Source organism: Melanostigma gelatinosum (genome assembly GCF_949748355.1).
Source record: "Melanostigma gelatinosum genome assembly, chromosome: 2".
Lineage (NCBI taxonomy): Eukaryota > Metazoa > Chordata > Actinopteri > Perciformes > Zoarcidae > Melanostigma > Melanostigma gelatinosum.
The window spans coordinates 22,518,600-22,544,635 of NC_136635.1; the positions used below are offsets into that span (position 1 = coordinate 22,518,600).

A 26,036-nucleotide genomic window follows, 5' to 3' on the forward strand; every position below is an offset into this window, starting at 1 on the left:
CCACGCAAATCATTGCTAGTGAGGCCAATACTGTTTTAAAAGGCACATCATTAGTCGAGTGGAAATCACCTGTATGTAACCAAGCGATATTAGGATCAACGCGCCTGTATCTGAACAGCTGGTTCGTCATTAGGGCAAGTGGAAGTAAGTGGAAGGATGCTGGAAAATTTGCTAAATATCCCTCAAAAGGCTTTCCGAATACTAAAACATACTAAAGTCAAACATGAGCAGAACGCCTCCCATCCGCAGCATGAAGCCTCTGGTGGCAGCATGATGCTGTGGGGATGCGCCTCAGCAGCAGGCACTAAAAAATGCTGAGATTAAGGAAAGGTTAAACACAAATGCCGCAAAAATACAGAGAAATCATAGAGCATGTGTTGTAGTCTCTGGGCGATGACTTATTTTCCGGCAAGACAACACAAAACAAAGCCAAAGCCAGACAGGAACGCACTGCATCCAAAACAACAATCATACTCTCCCAATTCAGAATCCAAACCTCAATCACAAATATGTGGCGAGACTTGATAACTGCTGTTCACTCCCGTCTCCATACAACGTGATTGAGCTTGGACAACGGATGAATGGGGTTTGTCCAGATGTGCCTACCTATCCACTTAGACTTCAAATTGCTGTTAAAAAAGGGGCCTCTGCTACGACATGTTGACTGGAGGTGGTGAACACTTGCGCCACCAGTTATGTTGTGATACATACTTCAATCTTGATCATTTGTAGACAGTGACATTAAGGTTTTCCTGTTGACGTGTCAAAAAAAAAAGCCTAATCACAGTCAACAATGTAAAACATGAAGAGTAGAGACTACTTCTCGCATTGCAAATACCAAGACACATGGAATGGGAATAAATGACTTGTGCAACTGGTCTGCTAGGTTTGTGGAGGGTTGATATAATCTAGCATCTCTCTTACACCCCATCTGTGTAATCCATTCAAAAAAAAAACAACCACCAGTGTGCCAATTCTGCTTTCCAAGTGTTGAGACGCCTCGACAGTCTTGGCACTGCAACAATGTCTCACTCAAAACTCACTTACATATTGAAATAAAAACAAAGAAATAAGATTGGATCATGGGTGTGTCAGACCATCATGACCGCCTTGAAATGTGCCATAAAAAAAAGGAAATAGAGAAAGTCTGGTCAATTGCAATTTTAGTGATTTATTTGTACAATAGGAATTGCACTGTACAAATGCCCCAGCTCAGATGTAAAGGCAAGAACATCACGCATTTTTTTCCCTTCTGCCTGACCCCAACATCCCTCAAACCTCAGCGTGAGCTCGGACTGATAGTAGCTAGATTCAGAGAAACGTATAAAATAAAGCTAAAAAAATAAATAAAGCAGCTCCCTGCCGGACAAATCAACATTTACAGGGCGAGAAGAGACCCTTCCCAACTTACTGCCAAAGCGTACGGAAAATACTGAAATAAAAAAAGGAAAAATAAAAAAAACATGTCCAGATTTAGCTGTCCAACCTTTATGGCAGTGGAGCGATTATGGCCTCAGTTTAAATAGTATGTATAAAAAAAAAAATTTAAAAAAGGGAAACTCACAGTAGACAAATACAGAAAAGGCATATGGTGATGTCTCTATCACGTCCATGTGCCTATACCACTTATACATTTATACACCATCCACAGACACTGTTGTGAGCTTTTACACACAAGACAGAGGACACGTTTCAATTAAAACAAAAACAAAAAAGTGGAATTCCCTCTCCAACCCGCCCCATGTAGAACAAGTTTAGACGGTAATGGGGGTGACATGGTCCATTTCAAAGCAATATCAATTTACATTCACTCAAATCCCCATTAGTAAATCACTAATGTTACGTTATGGTAACTCATAACTTCGTATAAAAATATAATCAAAGAAAAAAACAAAAAAAACCCAATGAACAAAAATATATCTACACAGTCTCGAATGCGGGGTGGGGACTGAGAGCTACTGCCAAGAACAGCTCGAATAGATCATTTTTATTTAATTTTTTTTGTGGGGGGGCAGGTTAAAGGAATGCGTAAGGATGCTCCACATATCAAGTCTGAGTAGCCGCAGTCTTTCCCCTCTCAGCAACAGAGACACAGTGAAAGCCGCGGGTTCCGTCGGGACCCCTGGGCAGCCTCGTTACCCCCAGTGGCAGGCCGTCGGCGTTCTGGATCTTCCGACCCATCATCGGACTGCCGACCGGGCTGCTCTCCTGCGACGCCACCTGCTTGCGCCGCTGAACCCACGGGCTCCCCGAAGGGGTGAGGCTACTGTCCGAGGAGTAGTCTGCCCAGCGGCGCCCGGAATCCGGGCTCAGTCTGCCCTCGCTGGCTAAGGGAGACTTGTGGGAATGGGGGGATTTGCGCTGAGGACAGGGGCTGGCGCGGGGGCTCGTCCAGGGACTGTTGCGCGGGGACATACTGGGGCTGAGGTGATTGTTCTGGACGTTGAGGCCCGCAGTGGTGGGGCTGAGCTTGTTGCAGGACTGGGACTTCCTGGCTAGCCTCGGGGACGTAGGGTTGCTCTCAGTGTCCGAGGAGCTGCAAGCCGAGTCGTCCCCGTGGTACTGAAGCTCTCGCACCCTGCTGTTGAGCGAGCGACTTTTGCGCATCCCTCCTTCCTCCCGCGGCCTTTCCTTGGTTACCTTCTTCTTGGGCGGCTTGGTGCCGATCAGGACTACTTTCAACCCCAGCGAACCGGCGCCTCCATCCTCGCTCCCCACGGCTTCGTTGGCTTTGACAGAGGCCTCCACCTCTTCGAACTCCACAATGGCACATTCCTCAGTGCCCAGCTGAGTGTAGCGGCCGCTCAGCCTCTTCAGGTCGGCCGGCAGGTCCTTCCCAGGCTTCAGCACTCGGACGGAGGCGATGGCGCCGTATGCACCGAACTCCTTCAGCAACAGCTTCATCAGCTGCTCCTGCTGAGTCGCTCCTGCCTCGCCGCCGCCTCCATTTTCCTTAGTGAGAGCTGCCAGCTCCGGCCACCTCTGCAGATCACTTAGCAGCAGCATGCGGCTGGGCAACGACTCGCTGGCAAAGACCGGCACTGCGGATTTGCGCCGCACCTTGCGCCCCTCTTCGTTTAGCTCGAGTATACCGGAGTGTCTCAGAGCGTAAGCGGTTGTTCTCCAGTCTCGAGTCAAGTGTTTCACCTGCAAAAGAGACAAAGCCCGTGTTACATGGGATGCCAAGTAGTCCAAGAGGGCCTTCTCATAACCATCAGGGCACCTATTGATCCCCGGCAATCGCTTCTCTGAGAGAGTTATAAGGCCCATCAGCCGGATCAGTCAGCAGCGCGCACTGCCCTCCTTCCAGTCATGCTCCCTGAATCAATATCTCTACCAAACATCCTGGCCTCACCGCATTACTCAATTCACCGCTGCGTGAGCGTTGCTCAGGTGTAGAATGCGTCACCTCAAGTGTCTTCAAGCTCATATAAGAGTGTCCTTGTTTATATTAAAAATGAGTGCGTGCGTGGTGCCTCGGATTATTGGTGCCATAAATAGAAGTTTAAAAAAAAAATCAAACTACCAAACAAATCTGCATGCATGGGCCTAAAGAAGCACCAGCTGGTGTGAATCCATGTGAGAAAAGCATTATTTACACAGCCTGTACGTCACTGGGAATTTAAAAAATGACAAATGCTCTGCCCAGGTTCCTCTTTTAACCGCCTCCGCCTTGCTGTAAACTTCCATTTGTACATTTTGGCCAGTGTGCATATATCCAGTTGCCAATCGCTGCAGGAATATTAATAGACAACATGAAAAGAACATAATGACGACTATTAAAGCATGCGACGCGTAGGCTACAATTTGTGGACATGGAATTCCAATTATTTCCTATTGTGTTTCCCCATTCTACCCACGAGCATTGCAACCATGGTTACCTTTTTGAACGAAGTGAGCAACTTGACACTGACAAAGCCCAGTTTGTTGCGTCTGACGTGCTTAAGGAGGAAGGCGTCGTGCTCCAGGTTCTCATCGGACAGGTAGTACTCGATCTGAGCGACCAGCTTCTGGGTGAGCTCTGAATCCGGCGGCTGCCAGCTCTCCTCCTCCAACTCGCCTCCGCTGGTGCCGGCACCGCTGTGTGTGTGTGTGTGTGGGGAAGACAAAATGCAAACGTGAGTCTAAAACACCACCGCAACGGTTACACACCTCACTTTCATTAATACAATGAGCCAGAGGCTTACAAGTCATTTGGCAGGAAAACACCCTCATCCTGAAATCTCCCTCTGAAGTGGACAAGCTGTGTGCAGTCACCATGCCTCATGATGCCAGACCTCGGCAACCGTGCCCCACCAATCCTCAATAACTACCAAGACTTCTCCATCTGAAGGGCACCAGAGTCACAGGCTCTCCCTCCCACACAGAATATGGTAGCCTAACCAATAAACTCCTCCTCCTCCTCCTCCTCCTCCTCCTCCTCCTCCTCCTCCTCCTCCTCCTCCTCCTCCTCCTCCTCCTCCTCCTCCTCCTCCTCCTCCTCCTCCTCCTCCTCCTCCTCCTCCTCCTCCTCCTCCTCCTCCTCCTCCTCCTCCTCCTCCTCCTCCTCCTCCTCCTCAACTTATTGAGTGGCGTAATAATCGCGCGACACAACGAATCGATAATGAAATTCGTTGCCAACTCTTTTAATAATCGATTTTCATCGATTCATTGTTGCAGCCCTACAGACAATTGGAACAGCAGCTTACTTGATGACATCACTACCTCAGCTGGTCTCATGAGTTTAATCAGTTTTTCTTTCTGTAAAGTATTTTTACAATCAAACTAAATATGACAACCCTGCTGTTTTCATTTTCATTTAAAATCAAAAATGATATTATTATTTACCCTATATATACATACATACAATTATATCTGTATATATACACATATATACATACATACACATATATATGTATGTGGATCAGATCCCGCTAGCAACACCTCACATCTCCGAAATAGTCAGAGCAGATTTTTTAAATCGGCTGAATCTTAACAAACCGACCACAGACTGTGCTTGGCTCGACGTGAACTTTGAATTGGAACAGTACTTGGGCTGAGACTGATTACGTTCCACAAGTCCAGGATTTTACAAGTACAGAGAAGTACGTTGTCACTTGTTGGAAATTCTCTTTATGGGTTGTTGCATCTCCTGTCCACCCGCTGTGATAGTTTTAATGTCGGCACACAGACAACATGCTATCTCATCACTTCGACTTTCTATCTCATAATTTCGACCATGGGGATATTTTTATTTTCACATCTAACTTTTAATTTTTGTAAAAAAAATAAAAAAAGAAACTATTTTAATTTTATTTTTTTTGCTGGCGGATTCGCGGGCCACATAAAATGACGTGGCGGGCCGGATCCGGCCCGCGGGCCGTATGTTTGACACCCCTGCCTTAAGGTGTGACCTGCAGAACAAACTGAGAGGCATGGTATGGTCGGAACCCACGGATTTGCCCCCCCGTTGAACTTTCTATTACTGACTCACTCCTCGCGCACGCATTTCGGGGGGGGGGGGGGGGGGGGGGGGGGATACAAATAGCGTGGCCATAACGCAGGGGAATTAGGTTAAAGTGCAGAATATCATCCCTTTATCTCTCAGGTGTCTCTGGTTCTGCAGCGCCGGCGCGCGACCGACAGGTGGTTTAAACACTCTTTGACCAGTTAAATAACCCTCGAGTGTGTCCGTGGGTGAGCGTTGACGCCTCCCAGATTGTAAGCATCTATTGTCCCCGCACATTTGTGGCGTTGTTCTGTTGTCACCGCAATACACCTGTCGGGATTGCGCTTCTATATTTGCACAGCATTTTTTCTTTTCTCCTTCAACACGCTTGGCATTCTTTCAGTGAACGAAAACAGTCCCAGCTGTACCCACGCTGGTCATGTGCCGGAGTTCCAATATAACCTTGATAGCAAGAGGAAAAACCTGTCATTCACTCTCTGACCTAAACGGAACCGGGTCTGCCATGAGGACTAGTCTGCTCCCATTTATGAACGAAACAAGTGCACTAAAGTAAGTCAGTCAAGGCCAGGAATTCAGTTTTTGGTCACCAAGTGATGTATATAATTGACTACAATTTACCACAAGCATCACTGACTAAGACAATAAAAAAAGTAGCAAATAAGTCCAACCTGGATTTGTCGTGTCTTCCGATGTCGTCCTCACTACAGCTGCCTCCGAGGAAGTCAATAATATTGGCGGACACTTCCTCGGGCTCCTCGTCCTCCGCCGCCTGAATGGCCACCGTGATCGTCACCGTCCCCATCTCCTGCGTGTGCTGATCCACGGTGATTACCTCATCGATGCTGCGCTCCGCTGACGCATCCGAGACGCGCTCCTCCGGGCTCAAATCGGGGCTCCCCGCGGACTCGCTCATGTTCGCCGAACACGTCGAGGTGCCTCCACCCGCTCCCTTCCCTTCCGCGGCTGTAGCAGCTGCAGCAGCGGCAGCAGCAGCGGCAGCGCCTCCCTGGTCGCTTCGAATCTTGCTCAACGCGAAGGCACAGACAGGATACGGGGCGCGTAAAGCCGCTCGACGCTTCTTCTTCGGGCACCAGTGATGGCGGAGGAGGACCCAGGGGGCTCCGAGGACGCGCTCCACGGCTCGCCAGAGGCCCCCGATCCAGATCCGACCCGACGGAGGGCCCTGAGGAGCAGCGGGGCTCGTAGCAGCCGGCGAGACGCAGCCTGGTGGACCTGGCGAGACCGACGGGCTGGAGCCTCCTTGGTCTACCGCTGCTAGTGCTGCCACTTCCTCATATGTAAGAAGCTTTCTGCTTTTGAAACGAGCTCTGGGATTGGGCCGCGGCGGCAGCGTCTCCTCGCACTCATTCCCAGCCCACAAGCAAAAGCCGACACAAAGCCAAGAGGGAGGCAAGAGGAAGGAGAGGCAGCGCATGAAGGCGTTCACCAACGCGTGCATATTCCTCGTTCTCTTTTTTTGGTTTTTGCTTTCATACACAGGGGTTGTATTTGTTTTGGGGGTTGTTTTTTTGGACACACAGAGTGTTGTCTCTTGCTGGGAAGACACGAATGACGCGATGGCCCGGCGCTAAGTAGGGGAGCAAATGCACGTGTTCCCCTCTAATTGGGAAGTAGCCGTGTCAAGGACAACCCCTTCTCTAACGCCGCTAATTGGATAATAGGCTCCAGCGTCTGGTGTATGGCACACGAGCCAAGTATGCAAAGTAGCCTGTAGCCTGCCTAAAGGAAGGGAGGAAACACGGAAGTCAATCGTGGGTATTCATGGCAGTCAAAATCACAGAGCAGCAAACCATTAGGGTATCACAACTACAGAATAAGGAGTTTAAAAAAACTAAAGGCATAAGTCTTCCTCTCTGTTGGAATTTGGACCCCCCTCCCTCCAGAATAAGACAAAAAGTAAATTCTATTTTCAACAAAATTGTATTTACTCCACATTTTATACTGTTGTTCGGTCATATTTTCTGCAAAGGTAATCTCCATACACAATGGTCTGCATACCATTATCTATTTTCATTTGTTTTCATTTGTTTTACGGAAAAAGTGTGAATACAACTATATATATATATTTAAATTTATATACACCATGCGAAATAGCCTACTCTCATTTATGAACAAAACAAGTTGGAAAACAGTTTTTGGCGACTAAATGATATCATTTACGAGTTAGACTTTACCACTAGCATCAGTCACTATAAGACAAAAGTAGAAAACAACTCAAACCTTGATTGATCTTCAGATTTCGTCCTCACTACAGCTGCAGAGGAAGTCAATATTTTTGGATGATACATATTTATCAAATTGTGTAGGGAGATTAATTTGGCAGAAAATATAACCGAACAACAGCAATAAAATGTGGAACAAATACAATTTTGATGAAAACAGTATTGACCGAAGAATGATTGAAGGATATTGAGTCCACAAAACACAATATTGTGTTATGCAAACTCACCCTCAAATCTAAAAAAAACTCCCCAAATTCCCAGAGACAGTTGGCTTACTGAGGCCATGACCTTAGTGTTCTTAATGCTATGTGGCCCTGCTGCTCTTGGCCTATGGGGCCAGTGAACCCTCCCTAAAATCAAAGTGAACTCTGATTCATTTGTTTGGTCTCAGAGATCCACTGGGACTTTAAAAGTAGGCGTAGGTGTTTCGGTGAGAGTATAATTATTATTATTACAGTCAACCTGAATGTGTCTTATACCCCAGCCTGCTTTTCTTTGCTTGTTGTTGGCCTCATTCCTAATAGCCTTGTAAATCACACACACCAGTGTTGTCGGCTGTTGCCTGCCCTGCACGAAATATCTTTAATTCCTCCCCACTGGCAAGCCAGGCTCACAGCTGGCGGGCAGTCTGACTCATTCCCTGCACCACATGCCATACAACTCTCCAGTTTGTGTACAATGCAACATGGGGGGAAAGAGCGACAGAGACAATGAGTGATAGAAAGAGGGAGGAGAGTGGTTTGAGGAAGAGATTGGCATCAAATAAACGGAGGCATTTAGTTTCTTGTTGAGGACTTACAGTATATTCTCAGAAGAAGCTTTGCCATCGGGGTCATTTCAACTGTTTTCAATACAATTCCTGAACCCCCAGAATTGAGATGAAGATTGATGTGAAAGCTGTGAGTCCAGGAAGTGATGTCAGGACTGCACTGTAAGCACCCGTAAACTGCACCGCAGATCACTTCCTCTTTTCAGGCGAGGTTGTCCCAGTTTGGCATAGCCTCCTCATACGAGTACCGCGATCCACACAAAAAATGTCCGTTGAAAGATGTGTCTACTATTTTGTCACGAGGCGTGAACAAAGAAACAGAGGCCCCTTTAAGTACAATGCATTTCAGCAGCACCACCAACTACAGCCTATCAACACCTCTCTCAAAGACGTATTACAGGGCTGTTTTATTGGCACTAATTAAAATGCTTCTAGGTGTACTAATAAGCTGGAAACTCACTGCCATTCTGAAGTCCCTCTCTGGGCTTTTCCCCTCTAATTTGCATCATAACCATTTCTGGCTACTATTGCGTCACCAACACCCCCAAGGAGAATCTCTCTTTGAATTGCCTCTCCTAAGGATTCTTCTCCAGAGGATTTCACGTTTCCTTCCTCTTTATTTTCCTTTCTCTTGTCCCTTTACTTCTTCTTATCGTAACCAGAGTGGAACTGAAGCCTCTCAGATGAGTCTCATAGGCTTTCACTGCAGTATGTCTATATCCTGGAAGTCTGACAGTCTTCGTATAACTTGTGACTGTCTGACATTCCTAATGTTTGACTGTGCAGTTTAAGGACCCTTATTTGCAGAGGACAAATGCAACCATGTAAAATGAAGATTCATGAATCTACTGGTAGTACAAAAAAGTAAATGAATTATAATATCTCAAATGCTGAGACAAATCATGATGTGTCATCCCTAATGGGTCAGAGTCAGGTCCGCCACTTTGGTCCAGACTGAAATATCTCAACAACTGTTTTTTCACAACATTTGGTACAGATGTTCAAGAGCCACTGACTTTTCCTCAAGCACCACCTTGAGATTTACATTTGTGGTTTTGACTGAAATGTCTTCAAGGGGCCCTCCACCGATTGCACACGTGAACACAACATCGCTTGTCATGAGGAGTACTCAACCTGTGAAAAGAGTTGTGTACGTCCTATGTGGTGTGGCTCTGAATGGAGCTCTCTAAAGTCTGAGATAATACTCAGATGATGTCATCAAGTTTATTTCCACCCAATGATGTAATCAGGGTCAATGTAAGATGCCATTGAGTTGCATCATGGGAATTCTAGAGTCCCTTGTTTTAGTTTTTTTTATATTCTTTTAAGCTTTCGTCATATTACCAACTAAGTCCATTTATCTGTTTCAGTTTTGAGCATGCGTAATGTGGTTATAGTTTTAATTTGTCCAATAGGCCTACTATGGTTCATGTCCAAATACAGGAAAAACCAAGCCTCAGCTGAACTTTGTGTTTAACGCCAATTGGCAAATGTTACTAAGCCAACACGCCAAACTAAGATGGTGAACATGTTAAATGTTCTACCTGCTAAACATCAGCATGTTAGCATACTGTTGTTAGCAGTTAGTTCTAAGCATTACTGTGCCGGAGTAGAGCTGCTAGCATTAGGACAGAGGTTTAAGTGAAACAGATCCGTACCTTCACCCAGTAGGATGATTGAAGCCTTGGGTGAACAGCACATGCATTTCCCTTTGAGGTTGTCACTCTAGGTGGATGCTGTTGTCAAAACCTGCCTTACCACTCGCGTAGTTGAAGCCATTGTTGTTGTGAGCATGAGGTAAAAGTAGCTAAGGACAGGAGGGAATTTGCTGACATGAGGCGTGTGAACTTTTAACAAAGATTTCAAAAAAAAATGTAGCTCACTGAAAACAATTGTTGTTTATTCCCACTCGCTGAAGCCCTCCTCTCTTTGCTAAGCTTGATATTATTGACACGGTGTGACCCGGCAGATGGAAGGGGGCTTTGGAATCCGATCTGTTTTCCTTTTTTTTCTCTACTTCCATGTCTGAGGGACACTGCAATAAATGGGGGATGGTTGTCAAGGCTGCAAGGAAACACTTGCAACCCCCTTCTCTGGCAGCCAAACCGAGGGCGATTTAGGCATGTGAGTTTGTAATTACCACAGATGTCATCGATTACAACTAAAGAGAGATCTTACATTAATTTCATCAAAATAAGAAAATAAATGAAAAAGGAACAAGTCTCTTCATTGTCCTTCTCTTGTCTTGTGTACACTCTAGGTTACTGGGGAAGTGGGTTGCTGAGGACCATGTAAGCAAACAATAAAACTGTTCCTGGACCTGTTATTCTTTGCGTGTACACTTACACATAAGCCAGTGTTTCGACCGTGCTGGTTTCTCCTGAAGTATCTTACACGCACAGCGTGTTACATGAATGAAGAACTGAAGCTCGAATTCCTTAACCCAGGGTAATCCATTTTTCCATAAATCTTTTCAGTTGGTCTGGTTTAACAAGAAATAAAAATGAGAATATGTTTTCAAATAACGTTTCTGTTTTGACATCTACAGGTCCTCGATCAGTGAAGGCAGGAGTCACGCTGTGCTGCAGCCAACAAATCAGCGCTGCTGATGCAATTACCCCATGTTTATTTCTTCATTTTCTGTTCTAAAAAAACGCCAATGTGCATGTTTTTCCAACAACCAACAATATATATCATTTTTGCTGTGCTGTACATCAGACTGAGACTGAATGTGTATACTTTTCTGCAGCCGCCATGTCCAGTTTAAAACAAACAATCTAATTTTCACTCCTGCATGTATCCATCTCTGCGGCATGCCATTTGGCAAAGCTTTAAAAGTACTGTAGATAAAGCTACACATAACTGGAATTGACTGTACATTGTACTTTTTTTTCAATATGGCCTGTCATACAAACTGTTGATGCTCACCTCCCATAATATGTGTCAGCCTGTGCCTCGTGAATAGATTGTGACAGACAGTGTGTGGGATGGCCCTTTGATGAATCTGGACTTGTGTTCTCTGAGCAACCGCTCATTACTGCCAGAGTAAAAATGCTGAAAATACACAAACGCAATCTATTTCATCAAATGTGGTGTTCTGTGGTGTTACTGTCTGAGATTAAACGGGTAGTCACCTGAATTATTTTGTAAATAGAGCAAACAAAGAGCATCAAAACTGTGGCTCAAGACAGAGCCATCCATGGCATGTCAAATAATTTATATATGTGTAAATATACATATATATATATATATGACTATAGATTAACCTACAGTCAAATGCACCAAGAATCGCAATCAGGGTAGATTTTGAGCTATATTTTGACCAGAGGCTAATAACTAATGGCGAGAATGAATCAGCAAAGAACTCCAATTCCAAGGTATCTGAGAAATGCGAGTGACTCACTGCCATGGCTTTGCCGACACACCTAACTGGAACAGCGCCCCCATTCGTGTAATTTGTGGCCCCTGTAGCGTTTTCCTTTCATGACAAACATTTCACTGTGAGAAGAGGTCCGTTGTCAATGTTCTTGTGGTCATTATCAGAGCAATCTCTTGCCTCAGCGTTACATCAATTTAATCTGGACTGCAAAATAGGAGCCAAGTCAAAATGAAATGTTCACAGGAGCAGGTACTAAGTAACTGGTTGCTTTTTGAGGTGTTCCCTTTTAATTATGTTTAGAATTAGGATGGAAAAAAAGGCCTACGCAATAATATTGTTTGTAATTAGCATCACTACTAACATAGTACTGTTTTACAACCCCAGTTCAGAAATGTTGTCAAAAACACCAACAATTTGCCCACGTGCCTAATTTATTCTAATTGTGAGATGATTACTCTCGTTTATCTGTGTTGCTGGAAAGATTGTTTTTCACTGCACCCACACCTCAAAGGTAAATGTGACTGACCATAGCAGAGGCTACTAGTGTTAACTTAGGCCACTGTGTACATCAGACCATTTCTTTATTCTGTAGTATCCGGTGGGGCGTGTGCGATTGGCTGCTAGGCCTTTTTACCCTTGACCTGTTTAATTGAGAATCATCCTCAGTGTGATGTATATTGACAGCAAGATTTAAGGCTTAATAAACATGGCCAGCTTAACCCGGTAGGGGGCCCTAGTGTTATGAGCTGTGGGCCCCATCTGACCCCTGTTCTGCCCACTCTCTGTACTTGATGCAAGTAGGCCTCCTCAGTCAGGTACAGTCCGCACAGCAAACTACATTAGCAGCTTAGAACCAGAAGACCAGAGGTGCTCATATAGTTTCCCTACGGAGTGCTTTTTAGTGACACCGGAAGTGAGCGTAACTAAGCAACGCCGATGTTGGCGTGGCAACAGGGCTTGTCTCCCCCAAGAAGTTTGTTGTGCCTGAAGTAAAGATGAATATCGATTTTGGACAAACTAACATTTGCTCTTAAAGTGTCTTATTGTGGCAAATGAGTTCACTTATTTCGTTAAAATATTCATGAGGGTAAAGTCAGTATCGCTGCTGAAATAGAGCGTGTGTTCGGTTGGTTTTAGCAAACATTAACGTTAGCTAACATAAATGGAGTCGGAGCGAACTGGGGGCAAAACGATGCGAGCTCAGAAACACAACAGTGTCAACGAGAGATGGGTGTTTCTCGCCCCCACGGTAAATACCAATTTTAATCGTCTTTTAACATTGCTTCGAAGTATAATGGGCTAACCAATAAAAGTTTAAGCGTCAGGCTCAGTGGAGAAAATAGTCTGTTGTCGTTAGTTGAAGTTAGTAGCCTAGCTTAACTAGCAAACTAACATGCTAATGTTCGAATTAGTAAAAAATGTTTTTGCAGGTCAACAGCTGCAAGTTGCACCTTACAAGTGCCAAATCACTGGTGCCGGAGAGAGCCCAGAGGATGGTGAGTCATGACAAAGAACACTGTGAGACGAGATATGTGGTTAATAGCCTACACTCTCCCCCAATAAGTGCTTCTCAATCTATCATGTTTAAATACAGACTGTCTCTCAAGAAGAAAAAAACACGACTCAGTACAACCCAGGTAAGCTTTAACCAGTCCATTTGTACACTTTTTTTGGTGTGTGATTTAGCATTGTATTGTATATTCATAAATGGCTAAGGTATGTACATGATCTTACTGTTTGCACACTTTGTTCTACCATACATCTGTGTAGAAAAAAGGTTGCATGCTTGCAGAGGACTTGCCCAGACACCTTTTGTGCCATCATTTGCCAGTGACTCTACAGATCCCCCTGTACACAATCTAGTGCCAGAATGTGGTGCCCATAGCGGTTTGGATGTAGTATCACATGGTTCACAAGATACAAGAGACAAATCTAGGAGACCATCCCACAGTGCAGGGGCCACTTACTACCGGAATACCTTAAGCCTTGCTCAGCAGGCAGGTAAATACGGCAATGTCACTTGGAAAATATGATGGAATTGGGAAACTAGTTTCGTTGATGAATTTTAGATTTAGAGTTTGTAGTCTACAGCTAAGATTGTTGATTTGTATGCAATACGCTGTGTTATTTAGTGTCTCCTGAAGTCAGTGTTTAATGTCTGTATCAGGTGGTTCTGGAGGATTTAGATACAATGCAGTCCCTGGTTTTCCCTTCCCTCCATCGCTCTGTGACAGTTTTGCATCCAGTTTTCAACGAATCGACATGGACAGGTACGTCTGGTTTCTTTTTAAAGAACAATTCTAACAGGTTAGACTTCTATTTGTGTAATAAAGTACATTTTAGATTAGCTGCCACTGTAATCTGGACGTTTGATTGACATGTCATGCGCCACGGCAGTTCTACCTGTCTTTACTTGCATTGTTCATTCTCTTCAGTCATTGTTGGTTTTATGGAGTCATGCTTGTCACAGTATTTACAGTAGAAATGATAGCACTTTCACTTCAAATGGCACGTGCTCCAGATTGCCACCAGGGAGCAGCAAAGTCCCTTTAAATACCCACCCCTCCTCTCAAGGATATGTGTTTGCTGACAAATTGGTGACAGAGCAGATATAAGTCAATCTATATACCGGTATGTAGAGTGAGATGTCAACCATAAAAAGGCTAAATCATGCAAAAACTGTTCTTTATAATTTCCCAGGCGCTGTCTGGAGGAATGCCCCCAGCTGGGCATTATGGATGAACTACAGTTTCTCAACCTCCAGCACAATCTAATCACAGGGATCCAGCATCTGTCACATCTGCAGAAGCTCGTTTTCCTGAACCTGTACGACAATCACATCTCCCAAATGACTGGCATTGAATCTCTGAGCTCTCTCAGGATCCTGATGCTGGGGAAGAACAGGTGAGATGTCATCGTTGGATTCAAAAGAAAAAACGAACGCAAGAATTTGAACAGAGTTGCCTCTGTTACACAGGTAGTATTGTACAGTTCATATTTAAGCTAGTAAAGCAAATGTTGCAGAGTGGGTGACAATGCAAAGACATCAAATTGCATATTGTTCTTTAACATCTGGAGATCTGTGGTTTAATGTAAAATATATAAAAGTTGCTTTTAGGTTATACTAGACATCCTGTTTGCATTTATGGCCGGCAGGAAGGAAGATTCAGTTCATACATCATTGTAAAAGACATCAAGATCTTTCAGACAAACTCGTGGCATTTGTTTAACTCTCTGTAGGACGTGACAATTATCTGTTCATCTTCTCTGACCTCCCTCCGCAGCCGTATGTGGTTCTTGCAGAGTAAAGAATGCCACTGATTTATGTTTCCATCGGGATTCTTCGAGACGATCCAGCCTTTCATCCTTCAGTGTAATTTGACAGACACTCCTGAACATTCAGCCATTCAGCATGTTCGGTTTCTGGGAATGTAACCTTTTAATACGCTTACTGTCCTCCGCTCGGTACCTGTTCAATAGACACCTGGTACATTTAAGAAGGGGCAAAACAAATGTGTTATTGATTGCTGACATTGTGACAAATTGAATTTACGTGTACCGGTACATTTCTTAAGTCATATTTTCCAATTTATGTCCCTTCTCAGAATCCGTAAGATATGCTGCTTGCAGAGCCTGTCCAAACTGAACATCCTGGATTTGCATGACAATCAGGTACTGTCCATTCAGTACACTCCCATCTACACTCCAAGTGTGTTCGGTCTTGGTCACTTAGCTGCGCATGCTGTAACTGCAGATCATGATTTTTAGCTGAAAAGTTCAGCAGAAGTGAATCATCAGGCGTGACAATCAATGCACTGTGGTAGTGCAGCTCTATTTTGTAGATTGATTGAACAAAAAAGGTCCCTCTCTGTTTGACATTGCGTTGTTTTTTTAAACTCTGGTGGGTGTTCTGATCAGCCGTTCACCTGCCTCCATTTTTAGGGACTTCCCTTCAGCATTAGTTTTAGCACTGTTGAGAACAAAGGATTGAACACCATCAGAACCCACAGGTTCTCGTCAAGTGTCTACTCCCGCATTCATTTCCTCAGCGGCCCAAGCATAAGTTATCCAACAGGCACAACTGTTTCCTTGTTTTCTCCATCAGCGAATGGTGATGAACTGAAGCCGATTATATTGCTCTTCAATTCATTTGAGTCTGAAACTGTTGTTGAGGGGCTGTTTGTTCAGCCTCCGCGATAGAACCTTGGCTCGCTCATGTTACCTAAAACCTGGGAAACAAAAGGATGTGATGTCGGATGAGGATTTTAATAGCTCCTGGAAAAGAAAGATAGAATGAAAGGCTTCCCTTGGACAAATTAGTGTTTTGCCAGCATGCCGCCCACACCTCTCCTCAGAGAGCTGCTCCAGAGACCTGGTAAGACTCCCCTCCCGCTCTGATGTTGGCTGCTCTTTACATAAGCGTCCCGCTCACTATCCAAAGACCGCTTACAGCGTTGGTTTTTTTCCCCGACAGAGGACGCTTCGTTGCCTCAAATTTCTGTCCACTTGTTGTGTTACCTAACTACAGCTCTACAGTTAATTTAAACAATTGTGATAAGGAGTGAATCAGTAAATCGTGACATATCTTTTTGTACTGGCTTTGTTGGGAATGAGAGCACATTGCATTCAGAGGTAGCCATTTGTTGGCAGGAGCCTGATGGGGAGCAGATGATAAATCTATCGTTCCGACCAGGACTGGTTGCTTTTCACTCACTGACCTCAAAACCTCCTGTTTTGTGCATTTAAATAACTGTTCAATAACCTTTGCGCAACGTTTTCCAAACTCACTGGAGACCCGACCACCCAAACGTGTTGTGAATCACTGTAATTAAAGTATTAAAGTAATATTGTGGTTTAGTCGTAGAACACCAGCTGCTCGTCCGATTTCCTTTTGTGTTCTCGCTTTAACCGCAAGCAGTACATCACTGTCATCCTCTCTTCCTCCCATCTTCTAGCAGTGAGGCTCACATCCCCCCCCCCCCCTCCCAACCACCTCTTTTCACCCCTCATTTCCATAACAGGATGTCGTTTCATTTCCAGCATTCAAAAGGAGATATTCTCTTTGCGAGCGTGCATCCAACGCACACTTGGCCCTCAGTGACCAAGTGTCGGGGTTACGATGTGACCTGACAACGTTGGATATCCAATCTCTAGTTCGGCGGTGGTGTGTTTTCACTCGAGCAGTTTGACTGGAGCACCCGCAGAAGACAGTGGAGAATGCCCTACGGGGTGTGTAAAACGAAGTGAAAGAATCACAGAGTTGTGGAGGTTTGTCAAGCCCATGTCCGTAGTGGAAATAATTACATCCCTCCTGCAAATCCAGACATGATTTAGTTTGACTTCATCCGTCATGTGTGGTAAGCATAGCACTTTGAGTTAGGGTGAAGCTGGAACACTCCCCACAAGCACGCTCTGCGACGCCTTGCTGTCATTCACGACGCCTCTAACACGAGGTTTTGGCACATTCTCAAGAGTTTTCTACGAATGTTTAAAGGGACAGTTCACCCGCAAATCCAAACTATATTCTCACTCTTCAGTGCTATTTATCAATCTGGATTGTTTTGGTGTGAGTTGCTTAGTTTTGGAGATATCAGCCGGAGAGATCTTCTTCCTTTCTCCCATATAATGGGGCTTTATGGCACTCTGCTTGTGGGACTCAATGCACCAAAAAAATTGAAAAACTCGAACAGGAATGTCTCTTTCCAGAAATCATGACCCGGTTACCCAAGATAACCCACACACCTTGTTGTGAGCAGTTTCACATATGGTCGAAAAAAACGAGTTCCTCCATATAACTGTAGTTAGGTCTGTCCGGGATGCTGACGTCTGGGCCTGAGATAATTCATTTATTGATAATAATGTTAACCTTAAGACCATAATCTACGTTTGGAAGGCTCACTAAGCGTGCAGCTGTGTGCCATCCACCGGCTGCTTTACGTTCATGCATTTTACCGTCCTGATATGTGGACCACACAAGCCTTCCTCTCTTACCTCTTCGGTGCCTTTGTCCTGTTAGTGTGTGATGACAGAAAGCATTCAGCTGTGACGCCACAATACAACCGCTGTGAAGGTCTTTCAATGCAGCGGGATGATCTCACTCTGCTGTACCCGTCGGCAGACTTGACCATGCAGGTTGACTTGATGCGCTATTGTGTATTATCATCCACCTGTATGTGCACTGTCAGCACACTTGTTCATGCATCTAAAATAAATGACAGTAGCGGTCGGACCTCCCTGGTTTGTGATTCTGAACATTTGAATCTTTTTTATGAACGTTGCCGGAATGTGTTCATTTCTCATTCGAGCCAGTTTTCAAAAACTGCTGAGCGCTGTTATCTCTATTGTAATGTCTGCCTGTCTGAACTCCCTCAAACAAGAAATAGATCAACTTCAATTCATCCGCTGACTAGGACCAGATAAAAGGCACATATAGTGGTTCTCTGTTTGTGTACTTCTTGTTTTTAAATCTTCTTTAGTTGTTTCGCGTATGGACCATCTGGGAGTGCTGTACTAACTTGTCCAAAGCCCAGAAACTTTTGCACGGCCTACTTTCCAAAACACTTCTTTTTGAGCTGATACATAATACATTTTGATTCTCATAGTCATCTTTATTACTCATTTTAACAACGTTTCATTATCTAATTTGTTTGCAAAATTTCTATTCCAATCAACCTACCGTATTTAACATTTCAACTGATGGTTGGGTATTGCATTGAGACAGAATCCTTGATCACCTAATGATGAAGTCTCTTCATGACAGGGGCCCTGAAGTACTCTCCCATACAGAGGAGCGGGGAGAACTGTGCACCGACCCTCAGCTGCTTGTTTGTTCTCGCGGTTTGGGAGGTCAAACAGCAGTCACGACTCCATGTGACTGGCTGCATACCAGCCATTCAAGGTGTTCACAAGTGATACAGACCGTTGCCGTGAAGTGGTTGACTCTAGGGTAAATGAGGGGAGTGGAAAGGTGAAGCCTCAGGCATCGCCAAGAAAATGGAGCACACTGCGTTTTGGCCCCCCATTGCACCCAAAAACATTTATAGCTGTGTGCGGGCTGAAGAACTCCAAATAAATGTGAACCTTCTTTTCCTTTGCGTCACGCTCTGCCAGCCCTGCCTCCCTCTGTCTGTCTCTCTGTACGTAGAATATCAGTATCTATCAATGCCAGGCCACGTTGTTTTACGGTGTGCAATATCTTCGTCTCGCTTGTGCGTCCATCCAGATCTGCAGGATAGAAAACATGTCTCACCTGAGCGAGCTGCAAGCGTTGAACCTGGCGGGAAACGACATCTCCAGACTGGAAAACCTGCAGGGCCTGGACTGTTTGACTGAACTCAACCTGCGACACAACTGCGTCTCTGCTGTGGTGAGGGGGGCCTCTTTCTCAATTAGCGGCAGCTTAAAAAGCTTTTTATTCACTGCATGCTCACTATTCTACTCCTTCATACGCAGGAAAAGACACCAACTATCCACACAATCTCATTTTCAACCAAGACTGTAGCTTCCGCTGCCCTTTTACCTTCATGGGCCTTCTGTTTTCTTTCATTTGTAAGTGCAAGTAGGTGTTGGAAATATTATGTGTCAAACTAATGTGTTGTGTACATGCACCCTGACAACTGTTCCTTCCGAGAATGTTCTTCATAGGATGAAAGAACGAGTAGCGCGCCCCCGTCTTCATGTCATTCCTTTGGCCCGTGTCCTCTGCGTGGTTCCTGTTTCCCCTGTTATGGGATCACATGTAGCATTTTTCTTTGTCTCACAAAATAACAGACACGACATCAATAGCATCTTTGTAAGAAAGTCTGCGGTGAAATGTATCTCCGTGCTGTTACCTAGGGAGACGTAGGTTGTTACCCGCAACCTCCCTCTGACTTTCTGGCGCGGTGAAAGAGAAACTGGATCTTCTTAACGCGAAGATTCGCTCCCCTCGATTCCTTTACTTTTAATCTGATAAACAGAACAGTGCATGCCAAAACAGGCCCCTTCATTTGTATGCAAATCCCCTCAGCCCTTTCCTGCTTCTTGGGGGTAGGAAATAAGGAATCCAACATTGTGTTGTATAAAAAACCTCTTCCCATCACTCACCCTGTCCTCCGCCTGAAAGATCTGATCAAGAACCACTTCCAGTCCTAATTATCAGATGCAATGTTTCATTTGACGCACAGGAGAGGAAGAATGCTACGCCTCAGCAGATTCTCCAGCCTCTGTCATTAGTGGTGTTTGCTGCCAAGTGCTTGTATCACACACGAAGTAAATAAACCTCCTCCAGGTGTCCAGGTGTCCCCGTTCATTCAAGGCACATGAAAAGTGGAATTCTCGGCTTGAAAATAAAAAGCTGTGAGGGACTTGGAATAAGTACGTTGAAAACTTGCTTAGATGTAAGGCGCAGTCATCCAATACATACATTATAAGCATTATATGTTTTAAATGCATACTTTATCTTCAAGTGAATATTTTTGCATTTCGAAACATTAACACAATTAATATTCAGGTCAGGTTTTGATGCATCTCTCCTAATGTTGTCATCCAAACTTTTTTCCATAATTTCTACCATATTTATACTTAAATCCATAACATTGTCATAGAAACGACAACACAATAGCTTATAACGCAGTGGTGATTTAAGGCAAAACCTTTGCTGTTTACACCCAGGCGGCAACCTCCGCTTCTGAGAAGTGAAGCCAATGTGGAAGTGCCTTAAACCCCATTTCGAGTCCAATAGACCATAAAGCAGGGTATGCTTTAGGGCGGGGCTACTGTGATTGACCGCTACCACGGCGTTGTCCGGTCTGGGAGTTGTCCGTGTTTTCGTCTTACAACTTCAACCCTATCACAGTGGGTTTTCACTTCATGAAAGTTAATCATTAAAATGTCTTATTCAGCCTTCGGGTGTACACTGCTGGTTGCAAAAAAAAAAGATGGACGACGGCCAAAATACTGAACTCGAGGCTTCACAAGCCGATGGGTGACGTCACGGTGACTACATCCACTTATTATATACAGTCTATAGTTTACACTTGCTGACCCATCACGATCACTGAAAATGCACAAAAAATGTACAATGCCGTTTGAAAGCTCCATCATAGAATAGTCAGCTCTAGTGTGTGTGTGTGTGTGTGTGTGTGTGTGTGTGTGTGTGTGTGTGTGTGTGTGTGTGTGTGTGTGTGTGTGTGTGTGTGTGTGTGATTGATGGGGTCATAAATAAATCACTCTGAATACGCTCTATTACATAATTTCCCCGTTGCTAACATAGCTGAGTTCTACCTTTTTGATTTACTTTTTAAATTTGAAACTGAGGGGATCATCAAATCAGCATTCTGGTTCACATTGCTGTGGAAAGTATTAACATTCAAACTTGAATTATTAAAGACAGGGTCAATATTACGGCAAAAAATGAGGGCGAAGAGCATATAAAAACTGTAATTGAAAAAAAAGCAAAGTTAACTTTTGCAAATAACAATCCAAACTATTAATTAATAAAACAAAGGCAGTGCAAAAACAACACAACGATAATCACTTAACACCAGATTGTCGTCTCAACAGTTGCACGTGCATAACGCACAGCGTCCAGCGCACTTGAGGCCAGATGTGTGCCGGCTAAACTCACACCTCAAGTCTGTGCAAATCAAAGAGAAGCAACAAAAAAACCAACAACAACCCCCCCCCCCCCCCCCTTTGGCATCCACGTCGTGCTGTGTTTGTGGAGTAATGCCTCTGCCAGAGCTCAGTGTGAGAACCGAACACACGCAAGCTGTCAGCCAGAAGAGGGTGGAGCCGGGAGGAAGAGGGGAACGCGCAGCCACACAGATACACACCCGCAGGCTGACACACGCACAGCAACGCGCTCGTACCCAACCTCACATCGGATCCTGTCATACGATTGGCTCTGATCAAACTGGATTCAAAAAAAAAGAAGAAGGGAGAAGGAGAGACCACATTGGTGGGCGATTGTTATACAGCACATCAGCTCAGTGATGACATCATTCTGTCTGAGACAGGGCTGCTATATTTAGTCTCAGACAGCGATGGCGCTTCCCCAGCATCCACACAGGGACTGGACTGAGCCACTGGGAGTGCGGTGGAGGGTTAGATTCAGCTAGCATGACGAGCAGTTGTTATTTTTAAAAGAAGGAAAGAGAACACCCCTGTACTGCTGAGATGCACAGTAAAACATTACACAATCTAATGCAACAAAAAAATCCCGACACATTCTTGGTCTGAATGCAAATCATGTTCAACATGCTGTTGGCACAAGAAGCATAATTTGGCTCTCATATATCATTATATATTCAGCAACACAATCTCAAGTCACCTGACAAACGTTAATTTGGCTCAATAATGAAGGAATTTCCCAAAATACAGAGCACAGACTTTCCATGATGCTGAAAACACGCACAAAATAACTGCCACATTTAGAGCACTTACTTTTTACAAAAGGATGGAGCGTTTTGTTTTATAACTTTCAAGCACTTTCTTGTATAACAAAAGAGTGCAATATTGTGTTACGTCCAATTTTTTTAAATATGTAAAACTCTTTCAATTTTATTGGACACTTTTTCCGATGACGAAATGTGCTTGAATCGTAAAACACGACATTACTAAAAAACGGAGATATGGAACTTGGGAAAAAAACACAACAGGTGCACAAGTGTGGGTGTGTTTTTTGTGCTTCAGAACGTAACGGCGAAAACAATCAGAAAACAGCGCTTTATTTCTCTGATTCACTACTTTGTTCACGTCATGAATTGAGTTTTAATTCTGGGAAAACAACAGATCCCTGTATTATAACAGTCATATTGTCAGGTAACTATTTCAGCCTCATCAGGTATTACGTGCAAACAGTACTTTTCTTTTTCAGTGTGTGATAATGTAGAAAGCTGAGCAGAGAACAATACAATACTGGAAAACAGTTTTCAACAAAACAGACCGTAAGTCTACAGCCTTAGTAAGCGGAGGCATGTGCAGCAAATGTTTCAAATGTTGCAGGTTATTTTGATGTGTCGGTCTGTATGGGCCTCCTTATTCCTTACGCTTATTCTCATTGTGTGCCAGCGTGTTGTAAAAACCTCACTGCTCAGATATAACTAGATGAAACCGATCCATACGGGGGAGATGATTTCATTATATTAACGCCTATGGAGCACAACAGCCGCACACAAAACCATTACAAAACAAGCTCTCCCTCTCCAGCATTGCCCCCTGATGTTGCTCGCTGTACTGTGGTGGGCGTTTCGGTGCGTTGCAATAACAGAAACTAGGATGAGTAATTGTTGTGCTATATTTAAAAGGGTTGTGCGGACGGAGGTGGTGGGGAATCTTCTGAACGACCAGGCTGTGTGCTGCAGTGTTGCACCGTTTTCTGCTTGAGAAGCTGGCGTAGCCTGAACGCTGATCTCTCGTTTGAATGGAGACCGGCAAGAGTTCTGGAGGCGGTGGCTGCAGTATGGGGCGGACTGCTGACGCAGCTCATTCGGACTGCTCCTGGGTCTGGGAGCGTCTTCAAGCCTTGTGCAACGCTGGCCATCCATCCACACACACACACACACACACACACACCTACACACACACACACACACGCACACACGCACACACTCAGCATCTGATTAGCTGAAGTAATTGTGGTTTTGACATTACCCAGGTCCCTGTGTATCCTCTGTGAACATCTTGCCAGCTAGCCAGCTGCTGCTCGTTACCCCGCCCCCCTCACTCAATTCTGCATTGATTTACTTAGCCTGCCTGATGAAGAAACAGCCTCCACCCCCAGTCAGTTACCGCTGTATGTACCCAAGCTGCTGTTCTTCCATAACGAGGTACAGTGTGTGTCCGCACGCGACTGGATGTATATGTGTTCTAGTGGCATTTCGAGTTCGCCCTCCTGCAGCAGGGGATCTCTGCATTATTGCAGCGCACACTCTCTCTCCCCTCCCCCCTTTCCTCCTGATGCTCTCTCTCTCTTTTTCTCTCTCTCTCTCTTTTTCTCTCTCTCCCTGCCCCTCCTCTCCATGTGCAGACAAAGTGGTGTACTGTGTGTGTATATGTGTGTGTGTGTGTGTGTGTATGTGTGTGTGTGTGTGTGTGTGTGTGTGTGTATGCGTGCGCAGGATTGGATGGGGATGCTGTGTGCCGGAGCCGAGAGCTGCAAGGTGACTGAGGAAATGGAGAGGGATACAGAGCTCTGACGACAGCGACGATGCAGTGCCCTCTTCCCGAGCGCCGTCTCCTCCTCACATCCCTCCGTCTCTCACTCTCCCCTCTCCCGCTTTCTCTTTCTCCCTCTAGACCGAGGTGGACCGCCTGCCCCGCTTGCAGCGCCTCTTTCTCAGCTGCAACAACATCAGCAGGTAAGCTCTCGTGCCACTTAACTCCCTCCCCTTCCTCCCCGCGGGGCAGGGACGGGGATGGTGGCCGGTACAGTTTCACGTCCGCCCCCCCCCCCCCCCCCCCCCTCGGCTCTTGGCAGGGCCCGGACCGAGAAGCTGCAGGCAGAATACACACCGCGGGGGCCAGTTACTGTAACCGAGAAAAACATAACCCAGATGTGTTCTTATTGTCAGCAATTAGCTGTTATCTAAGAAGAAGGGTGTGCCAACACTTTAAAGTTATTCAGGCAGCAGTGAAGCAGGCTAAGAGAGGGCAGCAGGGGGGCTGAGAGGTGTCTTTTGTTGCTTAGCGCAAACGTCAACCTGCTTTACACACTTTTTCCAATATCTGTGATCCGTTTCTTTTTCTGTCTCATGCTTCTCCCTGTCCGAACCCAGCAGTAAAGATGTCCCAGAGTTCACTTGATAACGCGAGCATAGCCCTCCCACTGAATACGGCCGCTTAAGGAGGGGCCTGTGTGTGGGATTCAGGGCGGGACATGTTTGATTAGCATCCTCGACCATAGTCACCTTGTGGCGTGATAGATCTGACCTGACGTCTCGAGACGGCCCGTCTCCTCTAGTGTCTGCATGAATCTGTGTCTGACACAGGGCTTCAGAGAGGGTCATGACGAAGAAAGAGGCAGCAAATAAAAAATTGTTTATATTTGTGAACTCCTTTATCACACGATAGAGTGACACTGTAAGTATAGCGTGATTGCTGAGGTACATTTATTTTACACATTTGTTTCTTCTTCTACATGACACCATTATGACCTTTTTTTTTTAATGGATGCTCACCATGACATTGTGGAAACGGTGCGTGTTGAGAAAGTGTTCAGTGCTGATACAGCTGTGCTCTGTTGCTAGGTAGAGGTTTGTCTGCTTGGTGCAGTCAGTGGAGGATGTTGGAGCCTCTTGAATGTTTGCAATTATTACTTCACGTGTCATGATGTTGCATTTTTGTTTTTACTTTTCCCTGCCTGAATTATGATAATGTACCTTATTTTTTCCCCTTGGGAAACTTCATTTTTCATTTTTTATTACATCAGCCACCTCTTAAATCCGGTGTTACAGACAGAAATAACAATGAGAAGTCAGTAAAGAAATGGGTGCATGAGTTGTCGTTAAACCACACCCCACTCTGCGCACACAATATTCATATTTGACCTTTGATTGCAACCAGGGATTGCATGTATACTTTTCAATGAATGAAATGTAGTCAGTGTTTCCGGGCAAACGATTCATCAAGGTTATTGTCAGAAATTAGCGATGATGGAATCTCCACCGCTTTACTAAGCACGTCTTTGTTTGCCACATGGTAATATCAGCAGCGTGGTGGATTTTTCTTTCTTTTCATTGCCCCCCTGAGTAATGTCGAGCTGCCAGTGTGCCTGCTAAATTACCGATATTTTCACGTCTTGTTTCAGCTTAGCTCCATTCTGTCAATACAGATTCAAATTATAGAGAATCATAGAATCAAAACATAGGTTTGGGGAAAGTTGGATGACTCGTACATTCGTATTTTTGTGCAACTTTGACTCTCGAGCTCTTTCAAAAGACTGTTTTTTTCCTTTGTGTCTAGTTTGGATCGGCTAGCCTGCCTTGGAGAGTCGCGCTCCCTATCCGAGCTCACCCTGGATGGGAATCCTGTAGCCCTGGAGACATGGTACAAGCAGGCCGTCCTGCGCTGTGTGCTTCATCTGAAACAGCTGGACATGAAGCGCATCACAGTAAGGCCGAAATGTTTAACTGTGTGTGTGTGTGTGTGTGTGTTTGTTTGTTTGTTTACCAGAGGGAAACCTGGCCCCATGCCAAATAACTGTGGCTGTAATTG

At 45.0% G+C, this 26,036-nt stretch overlaps 2 protein-coding genes and 1 long non-coding RNA gene across 4 annotated transcripts in view; 2 read left to right on the top strand and 1 right to left on the bottom strand.

Annotated features, from left to right (window-relative positions):
- Positions 1-1,163: 1,163 nt before the first annotated feature.
- On the bottom strand, positions 1,164-6,908 carry larp6a (La ribonucleoprotein 6, translational regulator a; the record flags this gene model as incomplete). The annotated part of the gene is made up of 3 exons (XM_079285648.1): positions 1,164-3,147; positions 3,882-4,080; positions 6,118-6,908. 3 exons carry the CDS (start codon positions 6,906-6,908, stop codon positions 2,047-2,049), a joined length of 2,091 nt encoding a protein of 696 aa, XP_079141774.1. The 3' UTR covers positions 1,164-2,046.
- Positions 6,909-10,344: 3,436 nt separating this feature from the next.
- On the top strand, positions 10,345-11,133 carry LOC306786679. The gene is made up of 3 exons (XR_013772499.1): positions 10,345-10,585; positions 10,722-10,909; positions 11,010-11,133. It is a non-coding gene; the product is annotated as an uncharacterized lncRNA (long non-coding RNA).
- Positions 11,134-14,038: 2,905 nt separating this feature from the next.
- The window catches only part of lrrc49 (leucine rich repeat containing 49), a 28,285-nt gene continuing 16,287 nt past the window's right edge, over positions 14,039-26,036 (top strand). For both annotated transcript variants that reach the window (XM_079282721.1, XM_079282722.1), the window contains exons 1-6: positions 14,039-14,110; positions 14,541-14,744; positions 15,446-15,512; positions 19,063-19,206; positions 24,120-24,181; positions 25,785-25,932. In XM_079282721.1, coding sequence (XP_079138847.1) covers positions 14,103-14,110; positions 14,541-14,744; positions 15,446-15,512; positions 19,063-19,206; positions 24,120-24,181; positions 25,785-25,932 — 633 coding nt within the window. In that variant the 5' untranslated portion in view covers positions 14,039-14,102. The remainder of the gene's footprint in view (positions 14,111-14,540; positions 14,745-15,445; positions 15,513-19,062; positions 19,207-24,119; positions 24,182-25,784; positions 25,933-26,036) is intronic.